This window comes from Apus apus, chromosome Z (assembly GCF_020740795.1).
Source record: "Apus apus isolate bApuApu2 chromosome Z, bApuApu2.pri.cur, whole genome shotgun sequence".
NCBI lineage: Eukaryota > Metazoa > Chordata > Aves > Apodiformes > Apodidae > Apus > Apus apus.
Window position 1 is genome coordinate 54,708,165 of NC_067312.1, and position 16,185 is coordinate 54,724,349.

General features: G+C 40.9%; 1 protein-coding gene across 1 annotated transcript in view; it reads right to left on the reverse strand.

The window, feature by feature from the left end:
* SVEP1 (sushi, von Willebrand factor type A, EGF and pentraxin domain containing 1) overlaps nt 1-16,185 on the reverse strand; it is a 132,385-nt gene that overhangs the window by 48,444 nt on the left and 67,756 nt on the right. Inside the window, exons 15-28 of the mRNA XM_051643182.1 lie at nt 15,371-15,559; nt 14,811-15,044; nt 14,155-14,316; nt 13,260-13,421; nt 12,257-12,418; nt 11,536-11,630; nt 10,273-10,369; nt 9,500-9,613; nt 8,498-8,611; nt 6,624-6,825; nt 5,737-5,894; nt 4,369-4,570; nt 3,563-3,738; nt 2,135-2,259 (exon numbers count right to left, since the gene is read on the reverse strand). Coding sequence (XP_051499142.1) covers nt 2,135-2,259; nt 3,563-3,738; nt 4,369-4,570; nt 5,737-5,894; nt 6,624-6,825; nt 8,498-8,611; nt 9,500-9,613; nt 10,273-10,369; nt 11,536-11,630; nt 12,257-12,418; nt 13,260-13,421; nt 14,155-14,316; nt 14,811-15,044; nt 15,371-15,559 — 2,192 coding nt within the window. The remainder of the gene's footprint in view (nt 1-2,134; nt 2,260-3,562; nt 3,739-4,368; nt 4,571-5,736; nt 5,895-6,623; nt 6,826-8,497; nt 8,612-9,499; nt 9,614-10,272; nt 10,370-11,535; nt 11,631-12,256; nt 12,419-13,259; nt 13,422-14,154; nt 14,317-14,810; nt 15,045-15,370; nt 15,560-16,185) is intronic.

Genomic DNA, 16,185 nt, shown 5'->3' on the forward strand with positions numbered 1-16,185 from the left:
TCAACTTGTCCCAGTACTGACCCTTGAGGAAGACCACTTGTCAGTAGTTTCCATTTGGACATCAAGCCATTGACCACAACTCTTACGAGTGCAACCATCCAGCCAATTCCTTATCTACAATGTGGTCTGTCCATTGAATCCACGTCTTTCCAATTTAGAGACCAGGATGTTGTGTGAGACAGTGTCAAATGCTTTCCACAAGTCTAGGTAGATGATATCAGTTGCTCTTTCCTTGTTCACCGATGCTGTGACCCCATCGTAAAAGGCCACCAAATTTTTTAGGCATGATTTACCCTTGGTGAAGCCATGCTTGTTGCCACCAACCACCTCCTCATTTTCCATATGCCTTAGCAGAGACTTCAGGAGGATCTTGCCAGGCACAGAGGTGAGACTGACTGGCCTATAGCTCCCCGAGTCTTCCTTTTTTCCTTTTTTGAAAATGGGGGTCATGTTTCTTCTTTTCTGGTCAGTGGGAACTTCACCAGACTGCCATGACTTCTCAAATATGATGGAAAGCAGCTTTGCAACTTCACCCACAAGTTCCCTCAGGAACCGTGGATGCATCTCATCAGGTCCTGTGGACTTGTGCACTTTCAGGTTCTTTAGATGGTCTTGAACCTGCTCTTCTACAGTGAGGGGATCTTCCTTCTCCCAATCCCTGCCTTTGCATTCTGCAACTTGGGTGGTGTGGCCTGAGGCCACAACGGTGAAGACTGAGGCAAAAAAGTTTTTGAGTACCTCAGCCTTCTCCATATCCTGTATGACAAGGTCTCCTGTTTCCTTCTGGAGACGGACCACATTTTCCCCAGTCTTCCTTTTATCACTGACCAACCTGTAGAAGTTTTTCTTGTTATCCTTGATGTCCCTGGCCAGATTTAATTCTATCTGGGCTTTAGCTTTTCTAACCTGATCCCTGGTTGTTCAGACTTCTTTGTACTTCTCCCAGACTACCTGTTTTTGTTTCCACCTTCTGTAGACAAGAACGAATGGGAAAATGGGAAATCCAACAAGAACAAATGGCAAAGAAAAACTTCTGAATGATACAAGCTGGGAAAAACCTGGAGAGGGAGCAGCTCTGTGGAACAGGACTTAGAGGCTGTGGTTGGCAGCAAGCTGAGTGTCAGTCAGCTGTGCACCCTGGCAATAATAAGGACCAAGAGCATCCTTAGCTGTGTGAAGGCTCACGGCCAGAAAATCAAGGATGGGACTATTCCTGCTTCTCAGTGCTTATTAAACCACATTTGGAGTACTGCATTCCATTTTGGGCTCCTCAGTACAAGAAATATATTGACAAGCTGGAGCAAGCTCAGGGGAGGGCATCAAAAAGGTGATGGGCTGGAGCATTTGCCTTGTGAGAGGAGGCTCTGAGACCAAGGCCGGTTCAGTCCAGTGTTGAGAGAGCTTTGGGGACTCCTAACAGCAGTGGGGAAGTTATTAACTATAGAGTCAGGCTCTTCACAGTAGTGCATGGTGGGAGACAGAAACAGCAGTGATAAACTGAAGTGGGAGGTCCTAACTAGACATAAAGAAAAAAATTCTGAGTATAACTGAGCACTGAAGCTTGTCTCTCAGAAAATTTGAGGGATAACTCTCCTTGGAGATAACTTTTGATCTCTACTAATTTTTTAACTCTGTGAAAGCTTATTGCCTAACCTTTTCTTTTGGTACCTCAATAAAAGTAGCCCAGTTATGCTGCCCATTCAGACTTTTCCTGGGACTATATAGCTCAGATTTTTCAGTGTCTCATGCACTGACAAGACATTCTGATGCCTTCCTTCTGAAGTTTTCCTGGTGCTTCCACACAGTAGGATGAGTGAACTGTAATGTGTAATACCAGCCCTGAGCTCATTTCATTGGGTTTTCTCCCTCTTCTCACAGGACTGCTACCTCTGTGTATGCCTTCTTTTCTCTTTCAAAGCTACATATTAGAGAAAGGCTCAGTCAAAATAGTAGGTGACTTCAGTGTTGATTTTACCACATCTAACTGTAGTTACTATGCTAAACTCACCAATCCTAAGCCAGAGCTTCATCTGGTCTCCACTGACCTCTGTGGGAACAGAGGTCTATCCAATACGCCAACAACATGCCTTTTCAAATGTTCCATCCTACATGCAGCACTGCAGTAAGGACTTACCTGCTGTGGAGACAGAACATGGTCCCAAATGTTAAGCTGGCTAATCGAGCCCACAAAAGATTCAGCTGGGTTGAATCCTTCTCCTTTTTGATCTTGCTCTTGACCCAGTGCAAGTGCACCACCACCTAAACTCAGAACAGGGAAAGGAAACAAAGCCTTACAGCAGGGATCTTCATAGGAAGATTAAAAACTTAACAAAACAAAACTTCTGTTACCCTAAGTTACTAAGATTTTGTAGTGCAAGAGACCAGCCACCTTCAACAAATTCTCCAAGCAAGCTTCTGGGAAACCTTAGGCTAGACTGAGGTAAGTATAACAATTTAGTAGTGACTCTTAAATATGAATTAATGCTACATCAGCTAAATTATGCTGATGAGACAAGAAACTTCACATGGCTGCTTCAGGAATGGGATTGGCTCTAAGAGACAACTTCTAGCTCAGTATTTGAAGCATATTAGAGAACAATGCAAAATGCATCATTGAGCAGGCAGCACATCTTTTACAGTGCTAACTAGCTTTCACTTCCTGCTTTAAACAAAATCTCAGAAAGTCAGGTAGAACAAAGTTGATTCCAAACCCTCAGAAGCACATTGGTGATTAGACAGTCAACATTATGACATGCCATACTAGTTAAATTTCCTTTCCTTGACCAATAATGTAAATGATGTGGACATGCATTTTGTACTTCTCAGGCTGTGTGGACATGGGCAAAAAATAATGGAGACTGCACACCTCCTCAGGTCTTGTCTCTGGACATAACTTCACCATAACTGGGAAAGACAGGGACAAGCACAAAGCACATAAAGTAAAACGCTTCACTTTTTTTTTTTTTTCCCTAATACGGATAGTTCTTTGAAAATCTATGTAAATTTGGGCAGTGGTAATATGAAAACACTGTAAAAACAAAATGTCTTTGCAGCAATCAGGCTTTTCCTGACTCTTCAGTGGCAAAGGTATTCCTTCTCATGCCTTCTGATATTACTGGAAAGACAGCTGATCACAGGAAACAATGAATAGAAAAACCCACCCACCTTGTTAGGAACAAATGCAAACATGACTTTAAAAATATGAAAGCAATAGCAGAAGGCTAATTCAATCAATTCCAAGTATACATTTGTAAAGGAAATGGCAGTTCAACTTAAGTTTGTTGTGTGAGAAACCTATTTCCAAAAAGTCATTCCAAGATCAACTCAGCACAGGCTCCTTTGTGAACTAAGTTCTGCCACCCCCTACCAGTTTACCCTAGAAATGTGCAGCTTGCCTTCACTGAGGCTGAGGGAACATGAGCAAGAACAGCAAACATAAGCCCTACACAAATGTTGGAAATGTGAAAACTAAAATCAGCAAAATAAACACTTCCTTGCAGGCATAGAAAATTCTGCAATAAAAACAAGGCAACAAATCTGGTATAACATAAATAAAGCATACCAGGGATTTTTGAGCCAACGGAGAGCCCACTGCCTCCATCAGACAGTTTTCCATCAATGTACACTTTCCATGCCCCATCTGTGCATGTCCATGTGACTGCAATGTGATGCCAGTTACCATCATTCACTGAAGGGCAGTCTGTGATCCTCTCTTTTCCATTCACATAAAGAACCCAGCTGCAGGGAATTAAGATGAAAGCACACTCACTTGCAGGCAGCACCTTTAAAAGCATGGCCTGTCTCATACGACCCAAATAAATGTTATTTGCCAAATGAGGTAACCCTGTCTACATCATAGAAGAAATCTCTCTTGAAAGATCATCACACAAGATATTTCTCTCTCAGAGAACTGTGAAGTTACAGTCACCATACGCAAAGTGTAGTGAAGTAAGTAATGTCCTTTTGTATCAAAACAGGAAGACTGAAGTCATGGCTGCATAGCAGATTCTTAAACTTGTCTCTTAGGCCCATTTCTGCTTTTGGAGTCACACGACAAGCACTCTGAGTGCTGAGCTCCATTTGATTCAATCATTGTCTAAATGCATAATTTAAATATGATGTAAATATAGTCCAGACAAAAATAACACACTTTCTAAACTTCACTGCTTTCCTGCCTTTACTCTTCTACGTGGCAGAAAATGAAGAAAGCAAAGCAAGGAGAAAAACAAAAAAGAAGCGGCAACTCCAGCTATAGAGTTTGGATGCAAATTTTTCGACCCCAAAGAAGGGTATTCAGACTTATGGTCTACATATGATTTATCAATTCAAAATATCTGTAACACAGAGAAAAGCAGAACTGTGATTTACCCATTGTAATCAGTCAGAAGAAATGCATTATCACTTCCATTCTCCACTGCATAAGATATGGGAGTCCCATAGTTCGTGGTGTCAGTGGATTTCATCCAGAATGTACAGGTGATGTCACCAAGAGATGGGAAGACACCATCAAGCATGACATATCCATAGATACCAGAGACTTCAAAATCAAGATTGAAACCAGAGGACTGTTCTGCAACAAAGACAAAGAGTTTTCAGAAATACACGCCTGAAAACCACGAAAGAGAATCAAATTGAACCTAAGCAAACGCAATAAAACGGAAGGCAATCCATCTACAAAAATTATTCACTTTATCGATCAGAAGTGGAAACAATGTATAGAAGTCTAACATCAGCCAGCATACAGAGCTTTCCAAGACTAGAAAACACACAAGGTTTGAAGAAAAATGACTGGACAAGAATATGATTAGTTACAAACAATAAACATGAACCTCGCTTCTCAGTCCTCTGTCAATGAAATGACATATCCATCTGCCATCCAACAATCCCAAAAAGTGTGATCAACTGGTTCCATTTTATTCACAAGAGTAAAGATTTAAAACTTAAAAAAATCAACAACAACAGACTTATGAAATACACTGTACTGGTATGAAACCATACTTCTGTGCTGCTCTTTAATACAGAGTGACATTCTTTACAAGGATACTACATGTAAATGTACCAAATGGAGCTCTCCTGAAAGCTGGGTGTTATTTAACTCTGACACAGGATGGCAGATCTAAATGACCTGTTCTTTGTAAAATCAATGGTTTCTTCTGTTTAAAGATTCACTACTAGATTAATACTTTAAAATTTTCATGGAGCGGCTAAAAGAGAAATGTATTTGAGCCTCGTGGTTGTGTGGCCTTACTCCAGCATCATACAAGAGGTTGCACTAGGTCTGACCCATTTTGCCCCACCATTGGCAACCTGAGACCCTTTTGCCTGAGAGAAACTTGATGCCTTTAGGACTTCTAAAGGCGATACTACCACATACTAATCTCTTAACTCTGAGATGCAAAGCCCTACATGAAATACAAATAACAGAAAGAGCTAATTAACTCAGATACACTGAACAAACAGAAATTAAACTCCATAGACTGACTAGGTATTAAAAATACAGAACTGTGCCTTAGAAAAGAGAAATTAATATAAATATGACATAGCATGCATGCATGCTTTTATTTGTCTGCAGTTACACTTATTAACAGTGCAGTCACACAGGCTCCACTCAGCCTCTCACAGTCCCACCACCCTAAGCTGCATTCTGGGGATGCTGCATTAAATCAGCTCACCCAGTGCAAATCTTGCCCAGAGACTTAGTCAAGCTGCCCTTTGCTGACACATAGTCCTGTGTACCTGTTTCACACCTGCTGCCTGTAAAGCCAGGGGGACATTTACAAACGTACGAGTTCAAGGCATCCACACAGGTAGCTTGGTTTAAGCAGGGACTGGAGTCACAGTCATTGATGTTCACTTCACAGTTAAGTCCTGTGTACCCTGTCACACACAGACACCTACAGGGGAGAAGATGGCTGCTGTCACAACACAGAATCCTGGCCCTGAAGTCAGGTCTGCCAATGGGAGCAGCACATAATGAAAAAGCAAATCAACAGAAGAGATACTACAGAGCTAACGGAGTTTTATTTCGGTTATTCCTTTGAGTATGCTTGAAATATACTTGCCACATAATATTTCTTCTTGATAGGGACAATACAATATTTCAACACAGTGTATACACTTCTCCATGTGAAACTGGGAGTGGCACTGCTATTGATATTTGTAACTTCTGATCTGAGTTGAGATACCATGAATTACAAAAATAAATATTTGGAAGATTCCACTGGTGTTTGTAATTCAACCTCTATATTCTCAGTATGTACAGTTATCCCTGTCATCCCAGCTATAGAAATGTAATATTATCAGGTACATTGTCATCACCTACTCTTCTAGCAGAAAGCAAGATAAGCCCTTGAAGCATGGGAAAGTGGACTTCTTTTGGAAGACCAGTGTTAAAACTATGCAGTCCTACCATGCTCACAGTTCAAACTCTGCCCATTTTCTTGGAATTTTTTAAGAGTGAAGACACTAGGATTTATTTTTTTGCCTTTAAAAATCTCCTTTAATGTGCATAAGGGGACCATTTATATGGAATCAGGTTGCCTTGCTGAAATCTAAGAAGGCTACAGCACCACAACATATCTGATTTTCCACATTGTATTACATCAATTAATCTGTTTCTTCACCTGAAGTTGTTGATACCATCTCTGCACGTAGCTCCATTTCTACAGGGCCTGCTGAGACACTCATCAATGTTTTTTTCACAGAATAAACCAGTAAAACCTGGGAGGCACTTGCAGGAGAAACCACCAACTCTATCTTCACAAATAGCCCTGTTAAGACACGGGTTCGAAAGGCATTCATTGATCTCCATTTCACAGTGAGCACCTGAGTGGAAAAGAAGAAAGTCAGAGCTCTTCTTTGAAGACTATTACGAACCTATCTCTGCTTTTTTCAGTACTGTTGCCAATCTTCTGGGACACAGCAAACACCAGGGTGGCCATACAGGTCTGGGAGGAGATTAAGTGGCCATAGAAGAATTACAGGAACCATCTTTGCAGTTGTAGAAATTAATGCTTCAAAAACTGTGAGGGGTTTAAACAGATATTGCTCATTATGTGAGTAATTTGAGCCAAACGAGGAAATCACCTGAGAAACTATTCTGAGCAACTAACAAAAAGCTGCTACAAAACACATTTAGCTGGAACCTTAACTCTAAGGAGAAACATGAAAGCCAGGAACACATGATTATGGGATTCCTGCTGTGAAAGAGGCTCTGTGTGACAAGCACAGAAGAATCATAGAAGTGGAGATCTTTGGCAACATGGTAACAGATATGCCTAGCTGTTCCAGAACTCTTCACCAAACTGGGTGGGAGTGTTGATCTGCTTGACGGTTGGAAGGCTCTGCAGAAGGACCTGGACAAGCTGGAACGATGGGCCAAGGCCAGCTGTATGAGGCTGAACATGGCCAAGTGCAGGGTTCTGCACTTTGATCACAACAACCCCATGTAATGCTACAGGCTTGGGGAAGAGTGGCTGGAGAGCTGCCCAGCAGAAAAGGACCTGGGGGTGTTGGCTGACAGCTGGCTTAACATGAGCCAGCAGCGTGCCCAGGTGGTTGAGAAGGCAAACAGGATCTTGGTCTGCATCAGGAATAGTGTGGCCAGCAGGACTAGGGCAGTGATCGTGCCCCTGCAGTTGGCACTGGGGAGGCCTGCACCTCAAATCCTGTGTTCAGTTCTGGGCCCCTCACTATAAGAAGGACATCGAGGTGCTGGAGCATGTCCAGAGCAGAGACACGAAGCTGGTGAAGGGTCTAGAGAACAAGTCATACAAGGAACAGCTGCGGGAATTGGGGTTGTTTAGTTTGAAGAGGAGGCTGAGGGGAGACCTCATCACCCTCTAGAACTACCTGAAAGGAAGCTGTAGGGAGGTGGGTGTTGGACTCTTCTCTGAAGTAAATTACAATAGGACCAGAGGAAATGGCCTGATGTTTGACCAGGGGAGGTTTAAACTGGATATTAGGAGGAACTTTTATACTGTAAGAGTGGGCAGGCACTGAAACAGGCTGCCAAGGGAGGTGGTGGAGTCACCATCCCTGGAGGTATTCAGGAAACATGTAGATGCGGCACTTCACTGCGTGCTCTAGTGGCTGAGGCTCTGGTGGTTTTGTCTGATTTTTGTTTTGTTTGGTTGGTTTGGTTTGCTTTTTTTGTTTCTTTGTTTTTGTGTTGACAGTTGGACTTTGTGATCTCAGAGATCGCTTCCAACCATGATGATTCTGTGATCTATGAAAAGAGTAGAAAGCCAAGTATGGGTATGGGTAGAAGCTTTGATAGAGACGACCTTGTTTAATGTTACGGTACTTTAATTTTTAAATTAAAATTAATTACAGGGACTCTAAGAGATTACATGGATCTAAGGAATTTAGTACATCAATATCAACATATAACACATGCAATATGCTGCAATGAGATGGAAATACTTTGGACAGGTTAGGAAGACATCTTTTTTTGGTCAGAAAGAGTGAAGCTTGACTTAACCATAAAAAGGCATACCTGTGAATCCTTTTGCACAAGTGCAGTGGTAACCACTCTTGCCATCAACACAGTGTGCTCCATTCAAACATGGACTGGAGCTGCATTCATTTATGTCTTCCTCACACAAGAGACCTTTAAACAATAAGGGTTACAAGGCATGGTCAGGACATGGTCAATGCTTGCATGCTGCACTGACTGAATGTGGAAGACAGAATAGCACCATACTGCTTGCATAACAACAGGCTACTGAAATCAGGTGATAAAATCCCATGTTTGACTGCACTACTGTAAACACCTACAGAGATCACCTCTGTTATTTAGATGTTGGGATGTGAAAGATGTGAAAAAGATGGTTTGCCTTTATGAAGTTTAAAAAAAACACAGCAAGTGTTGCTGTTGATACAGACATAGCCATAAGAATGAAGAATGTGAGAGACCATTTCTGGTGGAAAACACCAGGTCCGTTTTTTTTAATCACACAGAATTAACTCCTCAATAGTTTATTCCAACATTTAGAAAACAGGTGCTGTATTGCCAAAGTGCTCAAGCATGTTAGTTTCTTCACAGATTTTAATACCTTCAACATGTATGCGGCTGAGAGATGAAAAGACTGAGAAAAAAAGGTAAGAAAAAGCTGACTCACTTACTCATAGGGCTGCTGTAAAGCAACTGCATGAATTTTCTATCTAGTCAAGTCATATTCAGTCTCACAAGCGTCTTCCCTGTGAGTATTTACTAATTCCCTAAACTTTATTCCTTTTTATTCAGACCAGAATTGTCACAAGACAGGAGCATACATGCACACGCATATGCATACAGACTGTCCTCAACCTTGAATACTCATCCTTTTATTTCAAAACATATTCACATACTGTAGAACCTTACTCTAACCTGTAGATCAGGTTGCTTTCCTGTTATAATCCACAAATGTGGATTTAAATACCACACATGTTTTGTGCTACCTACCTGGCACAGAAACAATTACTGTCTGAAGAGGAGTTACGAAGTGAAACAAATTACCTGAGTAGCCGGGTTGACAATGGCAATCAAAGGTCCCAATGCCATCTTTACACATTCCATTGTTCTGACAAGGAGATGATTTGCACTCATCAACTTCTGTTTCACATTTCAAGCCTAGAATGCAAAATAAAGGAATAGGAACAGGGCGTCAAAATTTGAAATTGTTCAGAAACACAGAAGACATGACTACTTAATGTAAGAAAACATGATTGACTATGTACCTGACCAGGCATTCAGGTTTATTATCTTCTCTTTAGGTTGTGTTTTAACACAGACCTAAAATGCTATTAGAAAGGCATGATGGACACTGGGCAACAGACTGCTCAGTTCCAGATAGTGGTACTTAATACCTATCAGAAGTAACAGACATCAGTTCTTGCTAATAGCTGAGTAATAACTCCTCTGTTTCCTTTGAAGCATCTAGGAAGCTAAAAATGAAGAGGAATACAGGCAGATCCAGTGGAATTAGATGTTTAGAGTGCAAATATCCAGCTTTCACCAATCATAAATATTGCCAAGTGATAGCATTTTCAGATCTGCTCACACCACTGAAAGAAGCCCCATTCAAAATCCTTTTCTATGAAACATGATATAATTCAGAGATAACATGAAGAACTATTTATTTTCTTAATACTTACATATGGTAAACCTGTGATGGCTATTCCAATTAGTTAGGCTATGCTCTTGCACTGAAATATTTTTCTCCTTTATCCTTGCCCATGTTAAGGGTATGGAGACATGTTAGCTCCCCCACCAGCTGCTCATTTTTTTACCTGTATATCCAGGTGGGCATAAGCAAATATATCCACTTCCCAATTGTTTGCATGTCCCATTGTTGTGGCATGGTTCCAGGAAACACTCATGAAAGACCTGCCAGAGGCAAGAATTAAACAAGGTGGAAAGGTAAATGTGGAAATACAGGTAGAACAAAATATTCTAAACTGCACACTCTACAGTCACTTTGAAAAACTGGGAGAAAAATGTTAGTGGTATTAAATTCTAGCTCTTCCTCTTTGTCTCTTCAGCAGATCAACTATTTGTTTTCTCTAGAGAATAAAACCAGAAACCTGAATGACTATTTTAAAATGACCTTATACTTAGTGAAATGTGATCATTACATGTTCCTCCCTTAGAACTTTCTTAGCTACAATTTACAGATGACGTTTTAAATTATGCTATCTTCTCTATCAGAGCTCTGCACTTTGCACCCTTTTACTCTGGCTAATTGCTTTCTGCTACTGGTCATCAGGTGAACTTGTGTGGAACTTCACCATGTGCCATTACTTTTTCTAACATATTAAACCCGAATTCAGCAAAGCCCTTGAGTAAACAGCCAACTAAAACCACAGCAAATAATGTTTTAACCTGTCCTGATGTTACATACTGGGGTTCAGGCCAAATTTACCATCAGTCAACTTTACTCCTGTGTACCCAATATTTAGATTAAAACAAAGCAGTCTTGTCAGAGGCACAGACTGTGGGGGAGATGGTTGTGGTAAGGGGGCATCTCTGGCAAACATTGTCACTGGCGTAGCTTCTACTATATGAGGACTTGCCTGTATTTCAAACAGGGTACTCACAGCAGAAGGGAGTTCTGCTTGCCTCCTCTCTAGTGTATCTCTGTTGCAATAAGTAAAACAAAGATTTTACATCTGGGACTTATAAGCCTGGTAGCGTTTTCTGGAATTCAGCATATAGAAGACATCATATGGGTGAGTGTGGTCAATGTACTTTTTACAGATTGGCTGGACCCTCTCCATGGATGTTACATTTATTTTGCAAGTGCAATAAATATTTCATACATCAAGTGAAGGCCTCAAGTCTAGAATTTAATATTGGCAATAGCTGATGCAGCCTCCTTTGTTCAGCAGAAGTGCTTCTATGATTCCAAAGAGAGTTTGAGTGCTGTTCTCATGATTATCACTCTGATTTCTTCAGCATAACAATTACATTTTAAAAGGCCTTAGTAATTTACTCCTGCATAGGGTACTCTTCCTTTCATTTGAGATAATGTTGGAAAATGTATCTTGTCTTGCCTGACTGCTGACTTTGTACTGCTTGCTGATATTTTCTGGAGAAGCTGGTACCATAACTATGCTTTCCTCAGCTGCTGAAAATGTAGAGCCAAAACCTAAAGAGGAAAAGATATGAAAGAACTGTTAATAATACTGTACGGCTAGGTTCCTCCCTATTTCATGAGGGCACAGTAACTGCATGTTAGCAATGCATCTAAAGATAAGCTGAAAAAAGTGAATTGGTAGGAACAAAACCAAACTTCACAGTAACCATGTAGTATTTTATATGTATTATACATAAATATGTATTTGTTAGCACATGTATTTCTAAAGACATGGATGTGTGTGTACATACAAAATACATTTTATGTGTGTGCACACACATATATACATATATATTTCTATATATGTATATAACTCTATAGTATATACATATAGTATCCTTATACAATGTGTATATATATACACACAAATATATCTATATATACAAACAAAGGTAAATATATATATACACACACACTCTGTATTGTATTCTGTTAGTGAGCCTTGGTATGTATCACAGTCTTTCCTTCTATGTAACACAGAGGCAACACCAGTAGGCAAAACCAGCTGTGAACTTCATTGGCTGAAATGGGAGGTCTACATTTGTTAGGAGAGTGAGATGTTTCAGTTAAGAGTACTGCTGGCCACCCTTTACACGCTCCCTTTATTCACTTTCTCCAGCAGAATTAATTTAACTTACTTGAACAATCTGTGATGGATCTGGCACCAATGACAGTTGTCGTTCCATAAAAGGGACAAGACAAGCAGTAGGACTTCCCTGGGTCTGGCTGATAGTAGTCTCTGGGACAAGGGTAGCAAGGTGTCAAACCTGTACGAGAGAACTCACCTGCGAGACATGGTACTGCAAGAACAAAAGGACTTTTTTTGAGTGATCTGTGGCACCCCCACTATATCTCCCCCACTCATTCCTGGTCAGTCTCTCTCCTTCCCTCATAGTTCCTCCTCAGACTTAAAGGATTAGGGTGAAACCTGCCAGGAATTCACATCTAGGAGATGCTTATTTAACTTGTGCTGTTAGGTGACATAATGGCCAAGGATTATGGAAATATCTGGGAAAAATTTCTACCTATTCCTTTGATGCCTTGGGGACAGCTTTCAAACACAATTTCCTTTCCCTTTTATCTCTCACACCTTTACTTTTTTATATTTTTCCTCCTCTTTCCTCTTCAAGTAAGGGCAAAAGACAAGTTTTTTTGGTAATATTAATCCTTACAGACTATTTCCCCTAGGAATCTTCTGGCAAAGGTTTCCAAAGACAATTGGGATGGGCAATTGACAGAGGCCAATTTCTTGAAAAAACTTAGGGAATAAATTGTGTAAAAATTCAGTATTTTGTATAGAATATCTGGATGCTATTACAGACAGTGTCAAACACCCAGTCATTGCCTTTCTCTTCTGCAAGGTAAAAGCTTTTATTTTCATGTAGGTATCAAATCATATCTCATTTTAGTCATCTTTAGATAAGAATCCATCTAGAAAATCAGAAAGAGAGCATTTGAAACAATCCTGCTATTAGAAAGTTACCTGTCATTTTCCTGGGAAATGCCACTTGTACACACTTAATCAGAAGGGGTATTCAATCTTAGGCAGATTAATTGAATTACATTACTGGATGTTTAAACAACACGTAGAAATTTTTAGAATTTAATTTTTAAAATTTCATAGCCTATTTTCTTACAAACCTCCACAAGCTGAGACATCCACTGCACCTCTTTTTACAGTTGATGTATTTTCTGGGCAAGAGATGCAATTCCTGGATCCAAATGTTGGCTGGTATGTGCCAAGTGGACAGGTTTCGCAGGTCTCAAGACCATTTGGTGAATACGTTCCCTGTTTGCACTGAGCTGAGGTAGAAGAATTGATACAGATTAAGCAATGTTCAACAGGAAACATGGCTCCTAACCTCTGAAAATAATGCTAAAATCACAATATATATCACAGGGACTTCTAGAGTTTGCTACACTCAGAAGAACTGCATGGATACAAAGAGGAAAAAAAAAAAAAAGGAACTGTGCTAAGTTACAGACAGCCATTTGTGAAATCTTAACCAGTTAATTCTCTCCCATTCAGATTCACGTGTGATTTACTGCAACTCAATTACTACTTTTTAATCAACAAAATGGTAAGACAACAGACAGGAAATGAAGCTAACAGCTTCTTTTTCAGAACAAGCCACAAAAAGATAACAGTGCTGTGGTGCACAGTGCCAGAGCACTGTAGTGCAGAATGCTGACATTCCATCCTCCATTAAGGTAGGATGGGGAGGGTCTGGCAAGGATAAGAATGGCATTATCACAAGTGTATTAGTCCCTGCAAAATGGGCACACAATCTCCCAGCATGAAGACAGAAATTAACAAAGCTTCAAAGGCCCGCTCTTCTTAAAGCATCTGCCTAGGCATCCTGCATGCCACAGTAGTGGTGAAAGCCTGGCTTTCCTCTTTACATATGCATCAAGGGGCAGCTAGAGCTGCTCCTCATCTGACAGGCTAAATTCATTCCCATACTTCCACAATGGGGACCAAGATGCTGCCACCAGGCATTCAGAGGTTAGCGCCTGAGGAAGACAAAGTTCTCACCTTTGCATTCAGAGATGCTCCTAGAGTGTAGATACTCTGTATAACTACCAGATGGACAACTTTTGCATTCCAGCTGCCCTTCTTCATCTTGGTAGGATCCAGTCCAGCAGCTTTCACAGGTATGATGCTCCAGGGAGTAATAGGTACCCACAGGGCAGTTGACTGTAACGTATGAAACATAAGGATTCCTTCAGAATACACACACATACTTGTTCCCATTTAGCCAAACCCTGGTTTTATGAAATGTGACTGTTCCTCAGCAAAGGGAGTATCTCTCTGGAGCATTGCAAAGGTCTTAGTACACATAGGAAATGGAATCCAATTCCCTGTCTTAGCTACACATCACTCACAAGACTATTAGGGTTAAAGGACTGCATACCATGCACTGTTTTCCTGTGTATCACCAAGCATGGATATGCCTTATTGCCCCATGGGAGTGGAATCCTGGATACAAAAGTATCCTTTTTTCACAGGCCTTGGTTAGGAACATAAACATTCTCCGGGAGTCAAACCGCACAAAGCGTTTTTGCAGTTTATTGTTCTGGGAGACCACAAGCACTGGACTGTGTCAAACTGTAACGCTCTGCAAAGATTGTCTAAAACTTTGCTTTTCAAAAGGATTCTAAACACATGTAAGCAGCAGTAATCTGGCTTACCACACATTCTTCCCCTCAGCACAGAACCAGGCCTGCAGAAAAGAAAGGCCTTTTCAGTCTCCAGTGAGTCGCCATCAGCTACAATGAGTTCAGATGCAAACTGAAAAGAATACATGGGTTCCTTATTGAGAGTCCTATTCAGCCTGTTTGTGATTGTCTCCAGAGTTTTAAGGAGCCGTCGCTGGTTTTCCAGTTCCAATGTATCATTCCTTTCATCAGGCAGTGGCACGCTAGCTGGGATATAAACAGAAAACACAAAAAGTACACAAATTTTACAGTCAGCACTTCCAGTGTTCTCTGGAGTACATCAAGAGTGCAACAGCCAAACCTGCCAGTGGAAAGTAGGCCATATGCACAATGCCCTCCATGGACAGGAGGCTGGGATCTTTCTCCCCAAGAAGAAAGTCTGTGAAGAAATGGGGCTCTCAATGTCTTCAGAAACTGTCACAGGCATCTCCAGCAGGCTTTGTGAACTGAAGGCTAAGTTTTACTGACTGTATGAGAACTACGTTTTTAAAAAAGAAGGAATAGGAGAAGGATGACATTTTGACTTCTCTCACCCGTGATGTTAAATATTAACTTTATTTTGTGGTCAGTCATTGGAACATTCATCTTATGTCTTTTGACTCGAGCAGGTGCGGCCTTTATAGAGGCAGAGAGATGCTTGGATAAGTCATCTTCTTGTGCTACATCAACAAAATCATCATAGGAATAATCCAGCTGGTTCCTTGTGCCCCAGCCAGCAGGTCCTGCGAGGCATTAAGAAAGAGAAAAACGAGAAGCAACATCATGTAGAAAATCAAGTGCCTGTACTTATTTCTAAAATGCAACCTCAATAGAATTGGATGTTTGAAGTGCTAGATGATGCGTGTTGGCTTTGCCTCCACTGAAGTGCCTATTGTACCAGCATTTTGACTAGAGAAAAAGAAAAAAACAGCCTCAATCCTAACTGGTATCCTAGTGATCCTTAATCTTGCACAGTTAGCCAAAGCTTTAAAGAAATACTGCTATAGAAGGTACAGGTTGCAATTCTTTCTCTTGCTCTGCTTTGCATGGACTCTTTATCTGCCAGTAACAACTTCTTAAACAATGCTGTATTGCGCTCTCTTCCTACTCAATTATAAGCAGCAAGGCCTATGCCACATGTCTTGCATCTTCTCATACCTCCTATAGTTCTACCATTGTCTGTCCTCTCAGAAAAGGCTGGTAGCATTACCTTTTGTATTTGCCCTCCGCAGACAGGCATCTCCTATTACACACAGTGAGTTAAATTCACCCCCTGTGCCATACCCCTCACTTCTGTCATTCTTTGAACCAGAAACAATTGTTTCTGTACATGATCTACCTTTTCATAATGACTAAATCTAGAAGGCCA